At 31.2% G+C, this 26685-nt stretch overlaps 1 protein-coding gene across 12 annotated transcripts in view; it reads left to right on the plus strand.

Moving 5' to 3' along the window:
• scrib (scribble planar cell polarity protein) overlaps window positions 1-26685 on the plus strand; it is a 712308-nt gene that overhangs the window by 433909 nt on the left and 251714 nt on the right. For all 12 annotated transcript variants that reach the window (XM_075292328.1, XM_075292330.1, XM_075292336.1 and 9 more), the window contains 4 exons: window positions 7803-7989; window positions 12443-12534; window positions 12866-13150; window positions 23145-23435. In XM_075292328.1, coding sequence (XP_075148443.1) covers window positions 7803-7989; window positions 12443-12534; window positions 12866-13150; window positions 23145-23435 — 855 coding nt within the window. The remainder of the gene's footprint in view (window positions 1-7802; window positions 7990-12442; window positions 12535-12865; window positions 13151-23144; window positions 23436-26685) is intronic.

Below are 26685 nucleotides of genomic sequence, written 5' to 3' on the forward strand. Positions count from 1 at the left end.
TGTTGAAATCTGGCCCTTGTTAGAGGTGTCCTTGGAATTATTGCTGACGTTGTGCTACTGTTGCATACTGCTGCATTATTTTATTCACAGAAATGCTAAAATTACTGGTATTCTGTACGGCTACCCCGTGGAGAGTTAAAAATAAATATTTGTGTTCTTCAAGTTAAGTTGGTGCTGACGTAATTGATTTGTTTCCAAAACGTTAGTTGCAATAGGGAAATATGCCAGAATTTGAGAAAAAGTTTTGCTATTTTTTATTTTAAATCATTTAATACAATCTCTGTTATCTTCAGAAATAGTGCAAATAGAAGGGAAAATAGAAGAAAATTTTGTCAAAATTTTCATTTTATAGAAAATTTTGCCAAAATTTTATTTCTATAGAAAATTTTGTGAAAATTTTATTTCTATAGAAAATTTTGTCAAAATTTTATTTCTATAGAAAATGTTGTCAAAATTTTATTTCTATAGAAAATTTTGTCAAAATTTTAGTTCTATAGAAAATTTTGTAAAAATTTTAGTTCTATAGAAAACTTTGTCAAAATTTTAGTTCTATAGAAAATTTTGTCAAAATTTTATTTCTATAGAAAATTTTGTCAAAATTTTATTTCTATAGAAAATTTTGTCAAAATTTTAGTTCTATAGAAAATTTTGTCAAAATTTTAGTTCTATAGAAAATTTTGTCAAAATTTTAGTTCTATAGAAAATTTTGTCAAAATTTTATTTCTATAGAACATTTTGTCAAAATTTTATTTCTATAGGAAATTTTGTCAAAATTTTATTTCTATAGGAAATTTTGTCAAAATTTTATTTCTATTGAAAATTTTGCCAAAATTTTTTTTTTTTTTAAATTTTGTAAAAATTGTATTTCTACAGAAAATTTTATCTCTACCGAAAATTTTGTTAACATTTTATTTCTATAGGAAATTTTGTCAACATTTTATTTCTATAGAAAATTTTGTCAAAATTTTATTTCTATAGAAAATTTTGTCAAAATTTTATTTCTTCAGAAAATGTTGTCAAAATTTTATTTCTATAGAAAATTTTGTCAAAACTTTATTTCTATAGAAAATTTTGTCAAAATTTTATTTCTATAGAAAATTTTGTCAAAATTTTATTTCTATAGAAAATTTTGTCAAAATTTTATTTCTATAGAAAATTTTGTCAAAATTTTATTTCTATAGAAAATTTTGTCAAACTATTATTTCTATAGAAAATTTTGTCAAAATTTTATTTCTATAGAATATTTTGTCAAAATTTTATTTCTATAGAATATATTGTCAAAATTTTATTTCTATAGAAAATTTTGTAAACAAAGTATTTAAAATAATCTCCAATGTAATTTTTGTTGAAATTTAGTGAATGTACTTTTTTGCTCAAAAACTACCTTTTTTGTACTTTCTTAAAAATTGTATTTTTCATTCTTGTTACGTGGTAGTACCTACGGAAATCTATGGAAATTATTTCCAAGTATACGTTACTGCTAGCAGTATGACAGTTTTTCACCTCATTTTTCTTTTGAATGCATAAAAAGTACTATAAAGGGTGATAGGTTAAAATTTGGTCAATATAAACTTGACGTATTTCTTTCAATTTTGCATTTAAAAAACCTGAACACCCCTCATTTTGAAAGTTTATGCGTGTAGAATGTTGCTCCTATTTTGATTTTGGAATTCACTCTTCAGTTGTCAAAATGACGTCCAAGCAAGACGAGCAGCATATAAAAATTTTGCTCGTGCATCGCGAAAATCCGAGCTACTCGCACGCAAAGCTGGCAAAATCGCTAAAAGTTGCCAAATCAACCGTTACAAATGTAATTAAAGTTTTTGGGGAACGTTTGTCGACAGCCAGGAAGTCTGAATCGGGGGGAAATCGAAAACCGGAAGCCGCTGAGACGACAAAGAGAGTTGCCGGTAGTTTCAAGCGAAACCCTAACCTCTCTCTCCGAGATGCCGCAAATAAGCTGGGTGTATCGTCTACAACCGTGCATCGAGCCAAAAAAACGAGCCGGACTATCGACTTACAAGAAGGTAGTGACTCCAAATCGCGATGATAAACAAAATACGACGGCCAAAGCGCGATCCCGGAGGCTGTACACGACGATGCTGACGAAGTTTGACTGCGTGGTAATGGACGACGAAACCTACGTCAAAGCCGAGTACAAGCAGCTTCCGAGACAGGAGTTTTATACTCGTACGGCAAAAGGAAGGGGAAAGGTAGCAGATATTTTCAAGCACATAAACTGTCAAAGTTCGCAAAGAAATATCTGGTTTGGCAAGCCATCTGTACCTGTGGCTTGAAAAGCAGCATTTTCATAGCTTCCGGGACTGTCAACCAAGAAATTTACGTGAAAGAGTGTTTGAATAAACGTCTGCTGCCTTTCCTGAAGAAACACGGTTGTTCCGTACTGTTTTGGCCGGATTTGGCATCTTGCCATTACGGTAAAAAGGCCATGGAGTGGTACGCCGCCAACAACGTGCAGGTGGTTCCCAAGGACAAGAACCCTCCCAACACGCCAGAGCTCCGCCCAATTGAGAAATACTGGGCTATTGTCAAGCGGAACCTAAAGAAGACCAAAAAAACTGCTAAGGACGAGCAGCAGTTCAAGGCAAACTGGCTTTCTGCGCCGAAGAATGTGAACAAGGTGGCTGTACAAAATCTGATGGCACGTGTCAAGCGTGAATCCCGGCAATTCGGATTTGGAAAAGCGAAAGCCTAACTGAATATTGAACTTGAAAAAGAAATTTAATTTGATGTTTTAAATAAACGATTTCACCGATTTACACGCGTTTTCCCTTGACCAAATTTTGACCGTATCACCCTTTAATCGGGCAGCATTCACTGATAACAGAGAAATTCACCACGTTTGGTATTACAATGGACTGAATGGTCAATGTCTGCGCATAGTAGCGAACTTTTTTTTTTCTGTGTATGCAAACTAAATTGTTGGAAGCGCAATTAGCAAACAATTAAGGAAAATTTTATTTAAAATAAAACAAACAAGTATGGCAAATTATTCTTAAATTAAGTAAAAATTATTGATTTAAAGTAATAATCTTAAAATTAATGGAGATATTGAAGCTATGGGATACAAATAAAAAACCCTCAAATATAGGCTATAGACGATTTTGCATCTCTGTTTTTTAACTAATCCCCTAAGTATTTTGATATTAATTTTTCATATTAGTTTTCAAGTAAATCCAAGTAAAGACGTTATACTTTTGAAAAGAAAATATAGGCTTTAGTCTCAACGTTTTATCATTTGTTTCTTCTTTTTAATTCTCTTAAAGCAAAAGCAAAAGCAAAGAAACTCCAAATCGACATTGAGTAACACTATAAATAATTCATGGCTTAGTTGGTTTATATATCCCGTTTATTTATTTTGTTTTTTTGTAGCCATTTTCATTTGCGATATTATTTGTCTTGAAGTTTGAATTCCAATTGTTTGATATTCTGTTGCAATTTCCCAAGGGTTTCGACTACACAATAAACCATAATGAGACTCCATGAAATGAAAGCCCTTGGCAGAAAAAAAAGAAACATTATCAACAGTAGTGGTAGCAGAAGCAACAGCATCATCGTCAACATCAGCGGAAATACGAATATCCAACAAAGATACCACAAAAAAGGGAAACCATTGCATTTTATGTTGAAAGCTGAAATCAAAATAAAAAGCTTTGAGAATCATGTTTTTGTTTTGTGTGTGTGTGTTTTGAGAAAACGAATTCGAAAAAAGGATTTTCTTGTATATCCTTTGGATAAAAAGGAAAATCCAAGAAACTTATCGAAAAATACTCAAAGTCGCCACCGCACTACAACTACTCCCTATGCACTATTCTTGAAAATTTTACATTTGTATTTTATATTAAATTCGAATTCGTTATTCGTTTACATTTCAATTTATTATACTTTGAAGGTATTTCATGTTTAATTTTCTTCTTCGAGTACTGGAAAAAATTTTACAGAGATTTTTTGTTAATAAAAAGTAATTTCGTGTCTGGTAAACGAAATTTTCGGACCCGGTTAAGCACAGTTCTTGGGAGTAAACATGGCAACGGCTATCATAAACAAAATTTTTTTTTGCCTTTAAAGAGGCAACTTTTTATCAATAAAAGACTTCATTAGTCTTAAATTTTGTTTGGGAGGAAGAAATTATGCTTGTTTTTGCGTAACAGCCGAACAACAAAAGCATTGCCAAAGAAGTAATGAAACTGTCCTTTTTGTACCCGGAAGTGATACAAAAGTGGCACAGAAGTGATTTATTTATCATGGGCTTATCCACCATTTTAACAGCCATTGCACTGAATTTGCATCACTTATTTATATAAAAAATTTTGTCAACATTTTATTTTCTATAGGAAATTTTCTCAAATTTTTATTTCTACACAAACTTTTTCAAAATTTTATTTCTATAGAAATTTTGCTCAAATTTTTATTTCTATAGAAAATTTTGTCAAAATTTTGTTTCAATAGCAAATTTGTCAACATTTTATTTCTATAAAAATTTTTTGTCAAAATTTTATTTCTATAGAAAATATTGTCAAAATTTTATTTCTATAGAAAATTTTGTCAAAATTTTATTTCTTTAGAAAATTTTGTCAAAATTTTATTTCAATAGAAAACTTTGTCAAAATTATACTTCTATAGAAAATTTTGTCAAAATTTTATTTCTTTAGAAAATTTTGTCAAAATTTTATTTCTATAGAAAATTTTATTAAAATTTTATTTCTATAGAAAATTTTGTCAAAATTTTATTTCTGTAGAAAATTTCGTTGAAATTTTATTTCTATAGAAAATTTCGTCAAAATTTTATTTCTATAGAAAATTTTGTTAAAATTTTATTTCTATAGAAAATTTTGTTAAAATTTTATTTCTATACAAAATTTTATTTCTATAGAAAATTTCGTCAAAATTTTATTTCTATAGAAAATTTCGCCAAAATTTTGTTTCTATAGAAAAGTTTGTCAAAATTTTATTTCTATAGAAAATTTTGTCAAAATTTTATTTCTATAGAAAATTTTGGCAAAATTTTATTTCTATGGAATTTTTTTTTTAGTTTTATTTCTATAGAACATGTTGTCCAAATTTTATTTATATAGCAAATTTTATCCAAATTTTATTTCTATATAAAATTTTTGTCAAAATGTTATTTCTATAGAAAAGTTTGTCAAAATTATATTTCTATAGAAAATTTTGTCAAAATTTTATTTCTATAGAAAATTTGGCAAAATTTTATTTCTTTAGAAAATTTGTTCAAAATTTTATTTATATAGAAAATTTTGTTAAAATTTTATTTCTATAGAAAATTTTGTCAAAATTTTATTTCTATAGAAAATATTGTCTACATTTTATTTGTATAAAAAATTTCGTCAAAATTTTATTTCTATAGAAAATTTCGTCAAAATTTTATTTCTGTAGAAAATTTCGTCAAGATTTTATTTCTATAGAAAATTTCGTCAAAATTTTATTTCTATAGATTTTTTTTTTAAATTTTATTTCTATAGAAAATTTTGTCAATATTTTATTTCTGTAGAAAATTTCGTTAAAATTTTATTTCTATAGAAAATTTCGTCAAAATTTTATTTCTATAGAAAATTTTGTTAAAATTTTATTTCTATAGAAAATTTTATTTCTATAGAAAATTTTGTCTACATTTTATTTCTATAGAAAATTTCGTCAAAATTTTATTTCTATAGAAAATTTCGCCAAAATTTTATTTCTGTAGAAAATTTCGTCAAGATTTTGTTTCTATACAAAATTTTCTCAAAATTTTATTTCTATAGGAAATTTCCTTAAATTTTTATTTCTATAAACAATGTTGTCAAAATTTTGTTTCTATACAAAAGTTTGTCAAAATTTTGTTTCTTTAGAAAAGTTTGTCAAAATTTTATTTCTATAGAAAATTTTGTCAAAATTTTATTTCTATAGAAAATTTTGGCAAAATTTTATTTCTTTGGAATTTTTTTTTAGTTTTATTTCTATAGAACATGCTGTCCAAATTTTATTTATATAGCAAATTTTATCCAAATTTTATTTCTATATAAAATTTTTGTCAAAATGTTATTTCTATAGAAAATTTTGTCAAAATTATATTTCTATAGAAAATTTTGTCAAAATTTTATTTCTATAGAAAATTTTGGCAAAATTTTATTTCTTTGGAATTTTTTTTTAGTTTTATTTCTATAGAACATGCTGTCCAAATTTTATTTATATAGCAAATTTTATCCAAATTTTATTTCTATATAACATTTTTGTCAAAATGTTATTTCTATAGAAAATTTTGTCAAAATTATATTTCTATAGAAAATTTTGTCAAAATTTTATTTCTATAGAAAATTTGGCAAAATTTTATTTCTATAGAAAATTTGTTCAAAATTTTATTTATATAGAAAATTTTGTTAAAATTTTAGTTCTATTGAAAATTTTGTCAAAATTTTATTTCTATAGAAAATTTTGTCTACATTTTATTTCTATAGAAAATTTCGTCAAAATTTTATTTCTATAGAAAATTTCGTCAAAATTTTATTTCTGTAGAAAATTTCGTCAAGATTTTATTTCTATAGAAAATTTCGTCAAAATTTTATTTCTATAGATTTTTTTTAAATTTTATTTCTATAGGAAATTAATTCTATAGAAAATTTATCAAAATTTTATTTCTATAGAAAATTTTGTCAAAATTTTATTTCAAAATTATACTTCTATAGAAAAATTTGTCAAAATTTTATTTCTATAGAAAATTTTGCCAAAATTTTATTTCTATAGAAATTTTTTTAAATTTTATTTCTATAGAAAATGTTGTCCAAATTTTATTTCTATAGAAAATTGTGTCAAAATTTTAATTCTATAGAAAATGTTGTCAAAATTTTATTTCTATAGAAAATTTTGACAGAATTTTATATCTATAGAAAATTTTGTCAAAAGTTTATTTCTATAGAAAATTTTTTCAAAATTTTATTGCTATAGAATTTTTTAAATTTTATGTCTATAGGAAATTATTTCTATAGAAAATTTGTCAAAATTTTATTTCTATAGAAAAATTGTCAAAATTGTATTTCTATAGAAAATTTTGTCAAAATTTTATTTCGATAGAAAATTTTGTCAAGATTTTATTTCTATAGAAAATTTTGTCTACATTTTATTTCTATAGAAAATTTTGTCAAAATTTTATTTTTAATTTTTTTTTTTGGAAAAACAGTAGAAAAACAGACATCGAAGTAACAAGACAGCGGAGAAAGTCCGTAAAAACGGTTCTGACGAAGTCAACCGAAATATCGGAAAATAAAACGACAAGAAACCAACAATTTCAAGTTTAATTTATAGACCTATAGCCGAGATTATGAGATAAAAAATCATAAAAATTAAAATAAAAAAGTCAACAATATCAACAACAAGCACAACATTTTATTTCTATAGACAATTTTGTCAAAATTGTATTTCTATAGAAAACTTTGCCAAAATTTTATTTGTATGGAAAATTTATTCAAAATTTTAATAATTTTTACCGTTTTATTGATTCTTCCTGTATAGATAAATTTAGTAACAACTTTGGGAGGACATTTGTGGAAGTGCTTTCAAAGTTGTGCCTTAAGAACAACATCCAATTTTTTTCTGCTGGGGGCTGCATTAGATGCACAATCAACGTTAGGTAACTTTAGAACATGCGTTGCGTTCTAAGTTTCCTCTAGATTTTTTCAATGTGTACTTGAAATTCCTTGTTCCTTAGTTATGCATGGTATATTTTCCTTAGTAAACTTCTACTAACCTTGTTTTATTTCACATTTTTGTTTTTGCCATTTCGTTTGCAGGTTGGCATGCGTTTGCTGGAAGTGAATGGTAACTCGTTATTGGGTGCCTCTCATCAGGATGCTGTGAATGTCCTTCGCAATGCTGGTAACGACATTCACTTGGTCGTCTGTAAGGGATACGATAAATCCAATTTGATTCATTCCATTGGTACAGCTGGTGGCATGAGCACCGGCTTCAGCAGACATGGTAAGTTCAGTCAGCAACATACATGACATGAATGAAATTATAGACAGCTTTACATTCAACATACGATTCCCATGTTCCCAAGGTTCATAAGAAACAAAAAAAACAGAAAACAGAAAACAGAAAAAGAAAAAGAAAAAGAAAAACACAAAACAAAAATGAATAAGGAACTATGCACTACAGAGCAATGCAATTGAATTTTGTTTGTCTTTAGTTAACTTTATTACTGGGCGGGGTGGGAGGAGAACTATATTAAGTTTTACGATCTAATCTAAAATTCTAAACCTTAACATATGATGATGATAATTACCATAGAAATAATAATATTATTACAAAGTTTACTAAATTTGGTTCACATCGGTCCAGATTTAGATATAGCAGCTGTATTATATGTACGTCCGATTATGATAGAAAACCTCATATTTTCCCCAGATTTCAACGGAATTTTTCATTTGGAATTTTGCCTGGATTAAACAAATATTAGAAATCGCAAACCAAAATATTTCCCTGTTAAGGTACGTAAAATTGTGCATGGGTTTGAATCAATCGTCGAAGCACTTTTCTCACTCACTGATTAAGGTATCTCCTCAAACATGCAACCGCTTTTATTTTTTCGCGTACGGGAATATAAAGAAGTTTTACCGTACCAAGTTAGGGCGATACGGCGGATGACCTCTCAAATCGATGTTTTTAGTTCTAACAAATTGAGTTGTTTGAGCCGATGTGTGAGAGCTCGCATTGTCATGGTGACGAGTGATCCGTGTCGGAGGTTAGTTTTCCTGATTACTGATACTGAAATAAAATTTTGACAAAATTTTCTATAAAAATAAAATTATGAGAAAATTTTCTATAGAAATAAAATTTCGACAAAATTTTCTATAGAAATAAAATTTTAAGAAATTTTTCTATAGAAATAAAAAAATTTCTACATAAATAAAATTTTCAATAGAAACAAAATTTTCACAATATTTTCTATAGCAATAAAATTTTTCAAAAATTTTCTATGGAAATAAAATTTTTTCAACAATAAACAATAAATAAAATTTTGACAAAATTTTCTATAGAAATAAAATTTTGACTAGAAATAAAATTTTGGAAAATTTTCTATAGAAATAAAATTTTGAAAAAATTTTCTACAGAAACAAAATTTCTACAGAAATAAAACTTTGAACAAAATTTCCATATAAATAAAATTTTAGCAAAATTTTCTATAGAAAAAAAATTTTGACAATATTTTCGATAGAAATAAAATTTTGACAAATTTTTCTATAGAAATAAAATTTTGACAAAATTTTTTATAGATATAAAATTTTGACAACATTTTCTATGGAAATAAAATTTTGAGAAAATTTTCTATAGAAATAAAATTTTGACAAAATTTTCCGTAGAAATAAAATTTTGAGAAAATTTTCTATAGAAATAAAATTTTGAGAAAATTTTCTATAGAAATAAAATTTAGAGAAAATTTTCTATAGAAATAAAATTTTAAGAAAATTTTCTATAGAAATAAAAAAATTTTCTACATAAATAAAATTTTGTCAAAACTCTATAGAAATAAAATTTTCACAGTATTTTCAATAGAAATAAAATTTTGCAAAAATTTTCTACGGAAATAAAATTTTCTACTGAAATAAAATTTTGACTGGAAATAAAATTTTGAGAAAATTTTCTACAGAAATAAAATTTTGTCAACACTTTATTTCTATATAAATAAAATTTTGAGAAAGTTTTCTATAGAAATGAAATTTTGAGAAAATTTTCTATAGAAATAAAATTTTGAGAAAATTTTCTATAGAAATAAAATTTTGAGAAAATTTTCTATAGAAATACAATTTTGACAAAATTTTTTATAGAAATAAAATTTTGACACAATTTTCTGTAGAAATAAAATTTTGACAAAAATTTTTTACAGAAATAAAATTTTTCAAAATTTTCTACAGAAATAAAATTTTGACAAAATTTTCTATGGAAATAAAATTTTGACAAAATTTTCCATAGAAATAAAATTTTGACAAAATTTTCCATAGAAATAAAATTTTGACAAAATTTTCTGTAGAAATAAAATTTTGGCAAAAAATTTTTATGGAAATAAAATTTTGACAAAATTTTCTATAGAAATAAAATTTCGACAAAATTTCTATAGAAATAAAATTTTGAGAAAATTTTCTATAGAAATAAAATTTTGAGAAAATTTTCTATAGAAATACAATTTTGACAAAATTTTTTATAGAAATAAAATTTTGACAAAATTTTCTGTAGAAATAAAATTTTGACAAAAATTTTTTACAGAAATAAAATTTTTCAAAATTTTCTACAGAAATAAAATTTTGACAAAATTTTCTATGGAAATAAAATTTTGACAAAATTTTCCATAGAAATAAAATTTTGACAAAATTTTCCATAGAAATAAAATTTTGACAAAATTTTCTGTAGAAATAAAATTTTGACAAAAAATTTTTATGGAAATAAAATTTTGACAAAATTTTCTATAGAAATAAAATTTCGACAAAATTTTCTATAGAAATAAAATTTTCTACGGAAATAAAAATTTGACTGGAAATGAAATTTTGAGAAAATTTTCTACAGAAATAAAATTTTGTCAACACTTTATTTCTATATAAATAAAATTTCGACAAAATTTTCTATAGAAATAAAATTTTGAGAAAAGTTTTTATAAAAATAAAAATTTTACAACATTTTCTATAGAAATAAAATTTTGTATTGACTGTTCTGCGTTGCTGTAGTGCTACGTCAGCGACATGTCCACTTTGACAAAATTTTCTGTAGAAATAAGACTTTGACAAAATTTTCTGTAGAAATAAAATTTTTACAGAATTTTCTATAGAAATAAAATTTTGACAAGAATTTTCTATAGAAATAAAATTTTGACAAGATTTTCTGTAGAAATAAAATTTTGACAAAATTTTCTATAGAAATAAAAGTTTGACAAAATTTTCTATAGAAATAAAATTTTAAGAAAATTTTCTATAGAAATAAAATTTTAAGAAAATTTTGACAAAGTTTTCTATGGAAATAAAATTTCGACAAAATTTTCTACAGAAATAAAATTTTAAGAAATTTTTTTATAGAAATAAAATGTTGACAAATTTTCTGTAGAAGTAAAATTTTGACAAAATTTTCTATAGAAATAAAATTTTTTATCTCATAATCTCGGCTATAGGTCTATAAATTAAACTTGAAATTGTTGGTTTCTTGTTTTTTTTATTTTCCGATATTTCGGTTGACTTCGTCAGAACAGTTTTCAAGGATTTTACCCGCTGTTTTGTTACTTCGCTGTCTGTTTTTCTAGAAAATACAAAATATGAGATAAAAAATCATAAAAATTAAAATAAAAAGGTCAACAATATCAACAACAAACACGAAATAAAATTTTGACAAAATTTTCTATAGAAATAAAATTTAGACAAAATTTTCTACAGAAATAAAATGTTGACAAGTTTACTGTAGAAATACAATTTAGACAAGTTTACTGTAGAAACAAAATTTTGAGAAAATTTTCTACATAAATAAAATTTTGAGAAAATTTTCTACAGAAATAAAATTTTGAGAAAAAGTTCTACAGAAATAAAATTTTGAAAAAATTTTCCATATATATAAAAATTTTGACAAAATTTTCTATAGAAATAAAATTTTGACAAAATTTTCTATGGAAATAAAATTTTTACAAAATTTTCTATAGAAATATAATTTTGACAAAATTTTCTATAGAAATAAAATTTTGACAAAATTTTCTATACAAATAAAATTTTGACAAAATTTTCGACAGAAATAAAAAATAAATTTTTGATAGAAATACAATTTGGCAAAATTTTCTATAGAAATACAATTTTGACAAAATTTTTTATAGAAATAAAATTTTGACAAAATTTTCTTCAGAAATAAAATTTTGTCAACACTTTATTTCTTCATAAATAAAATTTTGACATTTTCTATAGAAATAAAATTTTGACAAAATTTTCTGTAGAAATAAAATTTTGACAAAATTTTCTGTAGAAATAAAATTTTGACAAAATTTTTTATGGAAATAAAATTTTGACAAAATTTTCTATGGAAATAAAATTTTTATTTGGATCAATTAATGTTTCAATTGACGTTAGTGGTAATATCCTTTCTGTAATTGAGGAAATTTCAATAAAAAGTTAATTCGATCTTCAATCACAAAGATTGAAGATAAAAAATGTTTTTCTTTCTTTTTTTCTTAAGAGATTGCTTCTTTAAATATTCTTTGTGGCAATCATTCCACACTCTTCACTTTCCATAGCCAATTTGCTTTATGCATACTTTAAATTAATCTTATGGAAATTTTAAATAATAATCTCCCTTGCAAAATAGCAGACACTTTGATAATCTCCATCTTCATTGTAGGTGTTTGTTTTACCCTTTTGTTAGCATCTGATGTTGATGTGATATCCCCTTTTTCCTCCCTCATGTCTAGGTTCACGTGCCTCAGAGACTGGGTCGGAGTTAAGTCAAAGTCAGAGTACTTCCAGTCTGGATCGTGATGAAGATGAACGACTAAAACCCCAGGTATGCAACAAAGTCTTTCGCAATTAAACCTCAATAAAATTTGGCTCTATTTTAAAGTTTAATCTTAAATGCATTTCTAATGTTATCTCTGTGTTCTTTCTTTGCTCTTTTCCTGGCTGTCTGTTGTGCTGATATATCCTGCTATGGCTTGGCATTATTCAATGGTGATGATATTTTCATGTTTTGTTCTCATGTCGTTGCCATTCCTGCCATTACTGCTCACTCACTCACTCTCTATGGAAATGGATGATGACTGGGCTAATGTTCGTGATGATGACGATTCTGTTCATGGTGGTATATTCCCAACCTGAATTTCGTGTTTATATAAAAGGATTTGGAAGTTTTTGCAACTAAAACTGAAACGAATAATGAACCAGCTTACCCTCAGCAACATGCTGCAGCACCAGCAGCAACAGCGACAGCAGCCTCAGTATTAACAACAGCTCCAGTACAACATCCGCCACCCGTTTCAATGCCAAAGGTAGCGGAAACTTTCAATGTTCCACAACAGCAACCCACTTCAATGCAGCAGCATCATGAGGCAGCTTTGGTTACTCTAGCACAAAATCCTGAACAGTCCTTGGCTGCCACAAAGGAGAAGAGTACTCCAGAAAAAGTGAGTATTACAAATGCGTAGTAACGAGGAAAAATTCATCCATCCTTCCAACAAAACCAATATGGTTACACTGTTATTGTAGGAAACTGAGCGCCACTTTTTAGGGGGGGGGGGATCCTGGGCTATGGGAATGCATTTTAACCCCCTTGAATAGCAGTTAGGACACCTGATATTCTATTTAAGCCAAGTGCAGTGTGTACACATGGGTTACCTACAATGTTCCAGCTCTTGGCATGGGAATTTAGTATCTACAAACACTACGACGTTTACTCGTTGAATATAGGACCAGAGTATCATCTTTTTAATTTGGAAAGAATGTTATCTCTGCTTGCCAAACGTTTCCTGTGTTGCTTTCTTCGTTTTGGATTCCTAACATTACATAACTCGCCCCTTTTCTCATTTATCCCGGTCTCCGAGTGTTGTTGAATAAACTCTCATAGCTTAAGGATTTAACATGCGTTTTTTTACTATTTTGGTTTTAGTAGCCTCCAGGTATTTACCTTTGAGACAGAGATGTCCTGCCGCAGGTACCTGCGAAGTCATGGGTGCTTTGTGAGAGAAGGATTTGTCAATGAGTGTCGAGTAATCGATTATTGATGCTTGTCAAGCGCTTCCAATTCCAATTACACTTTGCGTTGTCTCGTCAATAGTCACCTTTCTTTATAAACCAAATTCGAATCAGTTGGTTAAAATCGATATTTGATAAGTGATACGTTGTTCGAAAGGAAATAACATGAAATTTTAAAATCAGTGTATGGTCTGGGCGGAGCTGGGACCGAGACACTGAGTTCCTCTTCCGATGACTGAGTTCCTCTTCCGATGACACACAGCACAATTCTGCAGACAGAAGTGTGTGTCACAACGGAATGTGTTAATTGGTTCGGAAATACTACGTGGCCACGAAACGTAAACAGATTGCCCTCCGACATAGCAGACATTATGGTTCGATTATTAAACCTATTCGAATTCAGAAGCGTGATCCACGAATATTTGGAATACGGCACGTTCCGCATCATATGGGTGCCGGGACATGCCTGAATAAGTTGAAGCAAAAAGCGTTTGGACACATAGGGAAGTACACTTTGATAACGCAAAGCGCATAGATGCAGCGTGGGCCGGGCTGGAGGAATATCAACGCAATGCGGCAAAAATTTTCCATGCTCTCCATCCAAAAATAATATTTTGCTCTAGGAGATAATCTTATTCCTTATATGCGTGTAGAATTGAGAGCACATCTATGCCGAATAAAGGGTGATACAGTCAAAATTTGGTCAATATAAACTTGACGTATTTCTTTCAATTTTGCATTTAAAACACCCTGAACACCCTTCATTTTGAAGGTGTGTGTGTGTAGAATGTTGCTCCTATTTTGATTTTGGAATTCACTCTTCAGTTGTCAAAATGCCGTCCAAGCAGGAAGAGCAGCGTATCAAAATTTTGCTCGCGCATCGCGAAAATCCGAGCTACTCGCACGCAAAGCTGGCAAAATCGCTAAAAGTTGTCAAATCAACCGTTACAAATGTAATTAAAGTGTTTGGGGAACGTTTGTTGACAGCCACGATGTCTGGATTGGGGGGAAATCGAAAACCGGAAGAAGCTGAGACGACAAAGAGATTTGCCGGTAGTTTCAAGCGAAACCCTAACCTCTCTCTCCGAGATGCCGCAAATAAACTGGGTGTATCGTCTACAACCGTGCATCGAGCCAAAAAACGAGCCGGACTATCGACTTACAAGATGGTAGTGACTCCAAATCGCGATGATAAACAAAATATGACGGCCAAAGCGCGATCCCGGAGGCTGTACACGACGATGCTGACGAAGTTTGACTGCGTGGTAATGGACGACGAAACCTACGTCAAAGCCGACTACAAGCAGCTTCCGGGACAGGAGTTTTATACGGCAAAAGGAAGGGGAAAGGTAGCAGATATTTTCAAGCACATAAAACTGTCAAAGTTCGCAAAGAAATATCTGGTGTGGCAAGCCATCTGTACCTGTGGCTTAAAAAGCAGCATTTTCATAGCTTCCGGGACTGTCAACCAAGAAATTTACGTGAAAGAGTGTTTGAATAAACGTATGCTGCCTTTCCTGAAGAAACACGGTTGTTGCGTACTGTTTTGGCCGGATTTGGCATCTTGCCATTACGGTAAAAAGGCCATGGAGTGGTACGCCGCCAACAACGTGCAGGTGGTTCCCAAGGACAAGAGCCCTCCCAACACGCCAGAGCTTCGCCCAATTGAGAAATACTTGGCTATTGTCAAGCGGAACCTAAAGAAGACAAAAAAAAACTGCTAAGGACTAGCAGCAGTTCAAGGCAAACTGGCTTTCTGCAGCGAAGAAGGTGGACAAGGTGGCTGTTCAAAATCTGATGGCAGATGTCAAGCGTGAGGCCCGGCAATTCGGATTTGGAAAAGCGAAAGCCTAACTGAATATTTTTCCTGAATTTTATACTAATTGAACTTGAAAAAGAAATTTAATTTGATTTTTTAAATAAACGATTTCACCGATTTACACGCGTTTTCCCTTGACCAAATGTTGACCTTATCACCCTTTAGAGAAACGCGGGCCAAATTCGATGATTGGGCACGAAAGACAAAACGTTGGACACGAAAGATAAAGATGTGGGCCAATGTAATGCTGGGAATGGCGACGAAAGTACTATGCGATGGCCCAGACAAAAAAAAAAAATAAAAAAAAGACAGGAGAACTATTCAAGGAGAGTATGCACAGAAAAAAATATCACCAAAATATTTCCAATTAAAAAGTTAATTGAAGTTGAAATTTTTTTCAATTAATAAATTAATTGGTACAATTAACTTTTTAATCAAGATAGAAACATTAAGTTAATTAAGTCAATGATTGAAAATTTTAAAATTTTTAATTAAAAAGTTAATTGATACAATAAACTTTTAATCATATTCGGAAGACTAAGTCAGTTAAAAAAGTGATTAACATTTTTTTTTAATTTTTAATTAAAATTTTTTTTCAAACAATCAATTGTTAATCCAAATAAAAATTCTAAGCCAATTCAAAAGGTAATTGAAAATAGTTACCTTTTTTAATTAATAAATTAATTGAGTTTTGCAATCAACATCAATTAAATTTTTAATTGAATCAATTAAAAAATTAATTGAAATTTGGTAATGAAATCAATTAATTTTTTAATCAAGATTTTTTGCTATGCCCAATTAAAACTGTGATTGATACTATCATTTTCGTGATTGAAGACATTTCAATTAAAAAATTAATTGGATCAATTAATTTCGTGATTGAATCAGAAAAAAAAATTTTTGTGTGTGATGATACTCGCAGAAAAGGAATATGATCAACTTCTAGAGCGAAATGTTATTTTTAGATGGGAAACATGGAACATTTTTGTCCCAAACATGTTGTTTTCTCGCCAAACACAAAAAGTTGTCGAAATCAGATAGATAATGCTACATATAATGTTTGCGACAAACGTGGTAAATATTCAGCGTCCAAGAATAACATTTTTCTGTAGGAGGTGATCATATTCCATGTCTGGGTGCAGTCAAGATGGCCGTGGAATAGGTTAGGTTAAAATGGCAGCCCTATTTATTTTCAGGCTCACGTAGACAATTCAGTTCATTGTGATTCCGTGGGAATAATGGCCGGGCATTAAGAAAGAAAATCTGTCGAATACGAGCCGCAGAGGATGGTGCACGTAACAGGTTGGCTGATAAGTCCCCGGTCTGACACATAGATGGCGTCGCTAGTATTAAATGCATATTATTTTTATATAGTACCAATCTTCAAATGACTCGTGTCAAAATTTGATGTCTGTAAGTCAATTAGTTTGTGAGATAGAGCGTCTTTTGTGAAGCAACTTTTGTTGTTGTGAAAAAAATGGAAAGAAAGAAATTTCGTGTTTTGATAAAATACTGTTTTCTGAAGGGGAAAAATACGGTGGAAGCAAAAACTTGGCTTGATAATGAGTTTCCGGACTCTGCCCCAGGGAAATCAACAATAATTGATTGGTATGCAAAATTCAAGCGTGGTGAAATGAGCACGGAGGACGGTGAACGCAGTGGACGCCCGAAAGAGGTGGTTACAGACGAAAACATCAAAATAATCCACAAAATGATTTTGAATGACCGTAAAATGAAGTTGATCGAGATAGCAGAGACGTTAAAGATATCAAAGGAACGTGTTGGTTATATCATTCATCAATATTTGGATATGCGGAAGCTTTGTGCAAAATGGGTGCCGCGCGAGCTCAAATTTGACCAAAAACAACAACGTGTTGATGATTCTGAGCGGTGTTTGCAGCTGTTAACTCGTAATACACCTGAGTTTTTCCGTCGATATGTGACAATGGTTGAAACATGGCTCCATCACTACACTCCTGAGTCCAATCGACAGTCGGCTGAGTGGATAGAGACCGGTGAACCGTATCCGAAGCGTGGAAAGACTCAAAAGTCCGCTGGCAAAGTAATGGCCTCTGTTTTTTGAGATGCGCATGGAATAATTTTTATCGATTATCTTGAGAAGGGAAAAACCATCAACAGTAACTATTATATGGCGTTATTGGAGCCTTTAAAGGTGGAAATCGCGGCAAAAGGGCCCCATATGAAGAAGAAAAAAGTGTTGTTCCACCAAGACAACGCACCGTGCCACAAGTCATTGAGGACGATGGCAAAAATTCATGAATTGAGCTTCGAATTGCTTCCCCACCCACCGTATTCTCCAGATCTGGCCCCCAGCGACTTTTTCTTGTTCTCAGACCTCAAAAGGATGCTCGCAGGGAAAAAATTTGGCTGCAATGAAGAGGAGATCGCCGAAACTGAGGTCTATTTTGAGGCAAAACCGAAGGAGTACTACCAAAATGGTATCACTAAATTGGAAGGTCGTTATAATCGTTGTATCGCTCTTGAAGGGAACTATGTTGAATAATAAAAACGAATTTTGACAAAAAAATGTGTTTTTCTTTGTTAGACCGGGGACTTATCTGCCAACCTGTTAGGGCGTGTTTCGAGGATGATGAGTCGTTGGGACACTAACTTTGTCACTGCCTTGCCTTGTAAAGGCCGGTACTCTATTCGGTTTTCGCGTTGAAACTCCATACAAAACCAAAAATTTGAGAAAAACTAGCGAATTTTTTTCGTGTTGAAAAACTGACGTTTATAGCATGGCGCCATTTCCAATGTGAATTAAAAAATAGTTTATTTATTAAAACTATTTGTGTGGGTTTATAACGCAAAAACGGATCCTATTTTTGTTCCGAAACTATACAAAGGATCAAAGGAGTAGCAGATCAATTGCGCAAGGAAAACAACCACCAACTTAATTTAATATCGCTCCCTGTTAAATAGCGTTCCCTGTTACCTAAATAAACACCGCTTTTTATGTGCGAAATAATGGTTTCTATAAAATTTTTTTCGCAAGAATGAACATAGTACCGGCCTTAAAAAGTTAACCATATCGATAAAGATATGATTCAAGCCAAGCTTGAAAAGAGGACTGGAAACAAATTAGGGAATTCGTTAGAGCACAGAGTTCCTAGAATAAAAGAAGACTACGATGGAAAGAAGAAGTTAGAGCGTACAACAAGTCGAATAATGACTTAGTTGTATGACAACAGACATGAGATAGGGCAACCTGGGCCTTCTTTTCAAACTAGCCATGGCCTTTAAACGGCGGACAAACCCATCGCTCGAAAATGGCTATATTTTCCGGCGAAGCGCCAACTTGAGAAGATATTTCAAGATAGTGGTAACCTTACTCTCCAAAATACCCTAGGCGCGAAAGGCTAACGGACAGAGATCCGGAGATTTTGGTGGCCATTGTGCGGAAGAAATGGCTTCAATACTGTCATTAGGAGAAAACCTCATAATATTCGGAATTTATTTTGACCTCATGGTCGATGAATACCAGCGGGGAGCGACCATCGACCACGGCCTTACCATGGGAGGAGCTTGAGTTCTGGTGGTGAAGGAATAAAATTTCAGCTGATTTCTTTGGCGAAATATCTTCTAATCGGATAAAGCCAAATTCGGTTTTTGGCGAGAAAACATGTTGCTCTTGAAACATGTTTGAGGTGATTATATTATTTCTCTGCGGTGAAATTACTTAGGGAAGCTTTAAAAATGTCACCAGCATTACTGAGAGGGGATAATCCACCGCTGAAAAACTTGTTGGTGTTTGGTCGAAACGGGAATTGAACCATGACTCTTTCTTTGCAAGGTGGTTATGCTAACCCTTATATCGCCGTTGATCTCTTTGTTCTTTCCAATCCTTTTTTTCTGCTTCTTCAATGGCTCATTTTGCATTCGTTCTCGCAATATGATCAGTGCTCGAGCAAGTTTTCTACCAATACTGTGCAGATTTCGATCAAATCTTATTTGGATCATTTTCACTTTTGGGATAATTTTTTGATATGTTCACATTTAAATGCTAGAGGGCTCTAACGATAGCCACTTGTAGTTTTCTAGACAAATATAAAGCAGTCACACTTATCATGCTTGAATTCCATCACGAATAACTTTATTTCTCAACGCAATAGATGAAAATGCTTTTATAAGCTTCTAAACAATAAAATGTCTCCTGAATAAATCTGTCAGCTGTCCAACTAGCGGTTTTGAAATGATAGCAACCAGAAGTTGCACATAGAGAAGGAATATCATCCATCTCAACAGTTTCTTATAGAATTTTAGGGGGTTTGATGACAAATTTTCTACCAAGCACATTTTCTACCAAGCAAAATCCGATTCTACCTATGAAGACTAGATCAGATTTATGAGAACCAATTTTGTTTGAGTTTTAGATAAATCATAAACATATCTTGTATATGATGAAATAACGCCTTGATTTGAAATCTTAAATCTAGATTTTTTCCAACATTATTTAAATGAATACGATGAATAAAATCTGGAAATTTTACTCTCAATTTTAAGCAATTTTCATTATCAGTGCGCCTGTTATACCCTGAAGGAAGTGTTTTCTTTTATACCTCTAGATTTTCAATTTCAGGCAAATCGGATAGAAAATACAGTTTCTAGACGCCCAAGAAGCAAAATCGGGAGATGGGTCTATATGGGGGCTATACCAAAAAATGGATCGATACGGACCATTTTCGACACACCTCTTTATGGTCCCAAAATACGTCTAGATTTCCAATTTCAGGCAAATCAGATAGTAAATACAGTTTCTAGAAGCCCAAGAAGTAAAATCGGGAGATCGGTCTATATGGAGGCTATACCAAAACATGGACTGATACACCCCATTTTCGACACACCTCTTTAAGGTCCAAAAATACTTCCCGATTTTCAATTTCAGGCAAATCAGATAGAAAATACAGTTTCTAGACGCCCAAGAAGCAAAATCGGGAGATCAGTCTATTGGGGGCTATACCAAAACATGCACCGATACGGACCATTTTCGCCACACCTCTTTATGGTCCCAAAATACCTCTCGATTTCCAATTTCAAGCATATCGGATAGTAAATACAGTTTCTAGAAGCCCAAGAAGAATATCGGGAGATCGATCTATATGAGGGCACACCTCTTTAAGGTCCAAAAATACTTCCCGATTTTCAATTTCAGGCAAATCAGATAGTAAATACAGTTTCTAGACGCCAAAAAAGCAAAATCGGGAGATCGATCTATATGAGGGCTATACCAAAACATGCACCGATACGGACCATTTTCGACACACCTCTTTAAGGTCCACAAATACTTCCCGATTTACAATTTCAGGTAAATCGGATAGAAAATACAGTCTCTAGAAGCCCAAGAAGCTAAATCGGGAGATCGGTCTATATGGGGGCTATACCAAAACATGCACCGATACGGACCATTTTCGACACACCTCTTTAAGATCCACAAATACTTCCCGATTTACAATTTCAGGTAAATCGGATAGAAAATACAGTCTCTAGAAGCCCAAGAAGCAAAATCGGGAGATCGGTCTATATGGGGGCTATACCAAAATATGGACCGATGGGCACCATTTTCGGCACACCTTTTTATGGTCCCAAAATACCTCTAGATTTTCAATTTCAGGCTAATTGGATAAAAACTACGGTTTTTATAAGCCCAAGACCCCAAATCAGGAAGTCGGTTTATATGGGGACTATATCAAAACATGGACCGATATAGCCCATCTTCCAACTTGACCTGCCTGCGAACAAAAAACCAAGCTGTGCAAAATTTCTGGACGTTAGCGCCATTATGGAAGGCTGTAGCGTGATTACAACAGATAGACAGACAGACGGACATGCTTATGATATATCGTCTTAGAATTTCTCCCTGATCAATAATATATATGCTTTATATAATCGGATATCGACATTTCGATGTGTTACACACGGAATGACAAACTTATTATGCCCCCATCATCATTCTATGTAATAATATGGTTGCGACAAACATGTTATATTTCCCCCGTCTAAAAATTACATTTGGCTTTTGAAGCATGTTTGTGGGGGGAGGGGGGTCAAATTCCATCTCTGTTTGTGATTGGCAATCATGTCGATGTTTGGCGAGAAAATAACATTTTTGTAAGACCAATATTCCATGTTCCCTGTCAAAAACCTGAAACTGTTTTGTGCACGCTCACAAAAAATCGCTTCTATAACATATACTCCCAAACATATTTTGCTTAAGCATATACATTTTTGGGTATTGCCCAAACATTTTTTTTGATCTCTACCAATATATAATATGTTTGAAAGCATATTGGTCTAAACAATATATGTTTGGTTAGTCTATGTTCCAAACATATTGTATTTTTGCATCCAAATTCAATAATGTTGTCTTCCAAAAAAACAATATGTTATTATGTGACCATATAATATGTTTGGAAGCATTTTGCACCCAAAAATATTATATGCTTAAAAAAAATTCTCCCAAACAATATTGTGCTCAAAATTTTATTTATTTATTTATATATTTACAATCATAATGAATTATGAAAATACACATGTAATATAGGTGCTAACAACATAGGTTTTCGACATGAATGCTCAAAATTTTGTTTCTACCCAATTGTATATTCCCCCACATCTTTCTCACTTCCACGAGATTTTTTAGTTCTTAGCACCTTTTTCTGTAATACAAACATTGTAAAATTATTCAATTGTATGATTTTTTTTTATTTTAATTTTACCTTTTGCCGGACGGGGATTCGAACAGCGGACCACACAGTTTGTAAGGATCAAAGAAGTAGCTGATCAATTGCCCAAGGAAAAATAAAATTTTAATTTTGTAATAACAAGCAACAACCACCAACTTAATTCAATATCGCTCCCTGTTAAATAGCGCTCCAAGCTACTAAACACATATATGTTTATAGGCTATTTCTAAATTAAAATATGTTTGCATCCAAGTATATTATATTTACAAACATTTTATGTCCCAAACATAATATGTTCTAACATATTAACATATATGTCCCAAACATGTTATGCTAGTTTATGAACATTATATGCTTGCACTCAAAAATATCGTGTTTAAAAATTTGTGTTCCAAACATATAATGTTTATATCCAAACATATGAAAAACAGTCTTTTTCATCCGTGTGGGTGATTACATTCCTTCTCCCTATGGGGTTGAAATCCATATCAGTTAGACTATAGGGGCCTATAATAGGTCATACCTGTTAGTAAATCCCTTGTTAAGAGAGTTAATTAATGGTTTGTGTATGTGAGCTGTGGCTGCTGCTTCTGCTGTTGGGACGACAGAGTACGAAACAAATTTTAAACTTTTATTTTTGTAGCTTACAAGGTGTTAAGTAAAATTGTTAACTTATTATCCCCCCAACTCCAAGCCCAGGCACCGAACAAACGCAAATAATAAAACGCATCAGCATATTTTGCATTAAACTCGTTAAGTCAATAAATGAATGATGTACTTTGTGCTTACAAAAGTACATTAATTTGATTTAAACTAACTTTCCCCTTGAACAACTACTACATGAGCACAGCATAATAAATCATTAAATAATGCTTTGTTGTTGTTGTAATCCTCGATTTTCAGGTACTGGAGATTGTTAGAGCTGCTGATGCATTTACCTCAGGACCACCTAAATCACCATCGGAACATCATGACCAAGATAAAATACAAAAAACTACAACAGTGGTGATATCGAAACATACACTGGATACAAATCCAGCATTGCCCCCAGCATCATCACCAACAGCTATGACTGGTGGTGTGGCTGCAATGGGAGGTGGTGGTAGTGGAGTTGTTGTTGCAACACCACCAAGTTCAGCTTCGACAACAACAACAACAACACCTTCGCCTGTATCACAACCGCAAACGCCACAGGTGAGTCTTCAAATATGATTTATACTCTTTCGTCATGCAAACACGCACTTGAATACTATGTGTGTGTGTGTGTATGAGATAGAGAGAGAGAGAGTATATGTAATAGATGTACGTATAGTCATATATTCATATGTGTTTTGTTTTGATAATTTCTCTATTCTTATCATACGCATCTATAAAAATGCGAGTACAACCTGTTAGCCTTTGGTCTAAACAAATATGTGTTTGTGTGTGTGCGTATGTTTCTGTGATTTTGTCTCTCGCTCAGTCTATCTCTTTAATTCTCTTTGCCAATGTATATTTTTTGTGTGTTTACAATGTCATTTTATGAATGCTATTTACATATATAATTTGTGTTGTCCTTTACCCATCACCTCACATCACATACATACATACATACATGAATGTATATATTATATATTTGCATATAGAGTATATCTATATATGTTTATGTGTTACTATACGTATATCCTTTTGTTATTTTTTTTTTAATTTATCTTAATTTATCACTTAAATGTTTATTTATTTATTTTCTCTTGTGTGTGTTAGTTTTTGCTAATTTATTTGTGTGTGTGTGTCTAATCCATTTCAACAAGTTTGTGTTTTAATCCTATATTGATGTTAATTGTATTCTACTTATAACATAGCATTAAAAGTAGTACAGGGTTAGACATTTGAAGTGTTACCAATCTCATTTTCCAACTAGGAAGTAGCGTTACCAATGAAAATTCCTAGAAGGTGGCACAAAAAGTGTCACAAGTTGCATAATCATTTTAAAACAGTGCAACAAAAATTGGCACACTTTTTCTTAAAGAAAATTCACCAATACACTGATATAAATGCGTTTATATATCAGTGTTTATATATCATAATGAAATATTTTTTTTTTAAATTTAGATCTAAACTAGTAAACCACTAATTTTTTTATCTATATTTAGTCGAACATTTATTTAAAATTTGATTTCCATGCATAATTTTAGGCGGTAAAAGTATATACTGACAATACTATGGTGAAAAAGCAAATTTGCTCACAAATATAATAATAGCATTGTGAACTCAAGTATTTGCGAAGAATCTAATCATATCTGTAATTTTAACGCTATCTGCGGAAATATATTACAGTATAAATGAATGTATTTAAAAAGTAGCACAGTATGACGAAAAAGTGGCGCAAAATAGCAAAAGGTATCACATTTAGTGGCACAACAAAAAGGTGGCATAAAAGTATCACCGCGTGAATAAAGTGTCAAATTTGTCACAAAGTGGCACAACGGTAACGCTGCTACGAAGTTATAAACCAAACCATTAACATAACAAGATTCATAAATAGTTTGAAAAAGTAACAAAAATATACGGCCGTAAGTTCGGTCAGGCCGAAGCTTATGTACCCTCCACCATGGATTGCGTAGAAACTTCTTCTAAACACTGCCAGCCACAATCGAATTACTTGGGTTGCGTCTTCTAAATTGTAAGTAAGTCCATACGTGGTATATATTAAATTAAACAAGTATATACAGCAGTAAGTTCGGCCGGGCCGAATCTTAAATACCTACCACCATGAACCAAATATTAGGGGTTCCTTTGAAATTTCAGGAGGGCTTGAGGACTTGAGGACACTTCCCGAAGATAAATTTAAAGATTTCACCTATGAGGACTATATCAGATTCTGGATTTATAAGAACCATTTTTGTTTGAGTTTTAGAGGAATCATTAACATCTCTTGTAAGTGTGCAAGAAAATTATAAAATAACGTTTTGATTTGAAATCTTAAATCTGTAGAAGTAAAATCTGGAAATTTTACATTGAGTTTCAAGCAATTTTCATGACAAGTGCGCTTTCTACACCCTCAAGAAGTGAAGTCTGTCTATATGGAGGCATTACCAAATGGACCGATAAAAACTTAATCCGATACACGTTTTTGTGAGCCTACAATACCAGAATATTTACAATTTAAGGCAAATCAGATAAAAACTACGGTTTCTAGAAACCCAAGGAGTTAAATCGGGAGATCGTTCTTATGGGGGCTATACTAAAATATGGACCGATACTCACCGTTTTCGGCATACTTCTTTATGACCCGAAAATACCTCTAGATTTCCAATTTCAGGCAAATAGGATAAAAACTTCGGATTCTAGAAGCCCAAGAAGTAAACTCGGGAAATCGGTCTATATGGAGGCTATACGAAAATATGGACCGATACTCACCATTTTCGGCACACCTCTTTATGGTCCTAAAATACATCTAGATTTCCAATTTCAGACAAATTGGATAAAAACTACGGTTTCTATAAACCCAAGACCCCAAATCGGGAGGTCGTTTTATATGGGGACCATACCAAAACATGGACCGATACTCACAATTTTTGGCGCACGTATTTGTGGTCCTACAATACCTCTAGATTTCCAATTTCAGGTAAATTGAATAAAAACTGCGGTTTCTATAAGCCCAAGAGTAAAATCGGAAGATCGGTCTACATGGGGGCTATACCAAAATATAGACCGATACTCACAATTTTTGGCACACATAATTGTGGTCCTACAATAGCTCTAGATTTCCAATTTCAGGCAAATAAGATAAAAACTGCGGTTTCTATAAGCCCAAGAAGTAAAATCGGGAGATCGGTCTATATGGGAGCTATACCAAAACATGGACCGATACTCACTATTTTTGGCACACCTCTTTATGGTTATAAAATACCTCTAGATTTCAAATTTCAGGCAAATTGGATAAAAACTACGATTTCTATAAGCCCAAGACCCCAAATCAGGAGGTCGGTTTATATGGGGACTATATCAAAACCTGGACCGATATAGCTTCGAACTTGACCTGCCTGCAGACAAAACACGAGTTTGTGCAAAATTTCAGCACGATTGCTTCATTATTGAAGACTGTAGCGTGATTACAACAGACAGACAGACGGACGGACAGACGGACATCGTTATATCGTCTTAGAATTTCTCCCTGATCAAGAATATATATATACTTTATATAGTCGGAAATCGATATTTCGATGTGTTACAAACGGAATGACAAACTTATTATACCCCCGTCACCATTCTATGGTGGTGGGTATAAAAAGACCGATTAAATACGTATATAATTCAGTTTGACAAAATTTTCTATAGAAATTAAATTTTAACAAAATTTTCTATAGAAATAAAGTTTTGACAAAATTTTCTATAGAAATAAAATCTTAACAAAATTTTCTATGAAATAAAATTTTGACAAAATTTTCAATAGAAATAAAAT

This window comes from Haematobia irritans, chromosome 1 (genome assembly GCF_050003625.1).
Source record: "Haematobia irritans isolate KBUSLIRL chromosome 1, ASM5000362v1, whole genome shotgun sequence".
Classification (NCBI taxonomy): Eukaryota; Metazoa; Arthropoda; class Insecta; order Diptera; family Muscidae; genus Haematobia; species Haematobia irritans.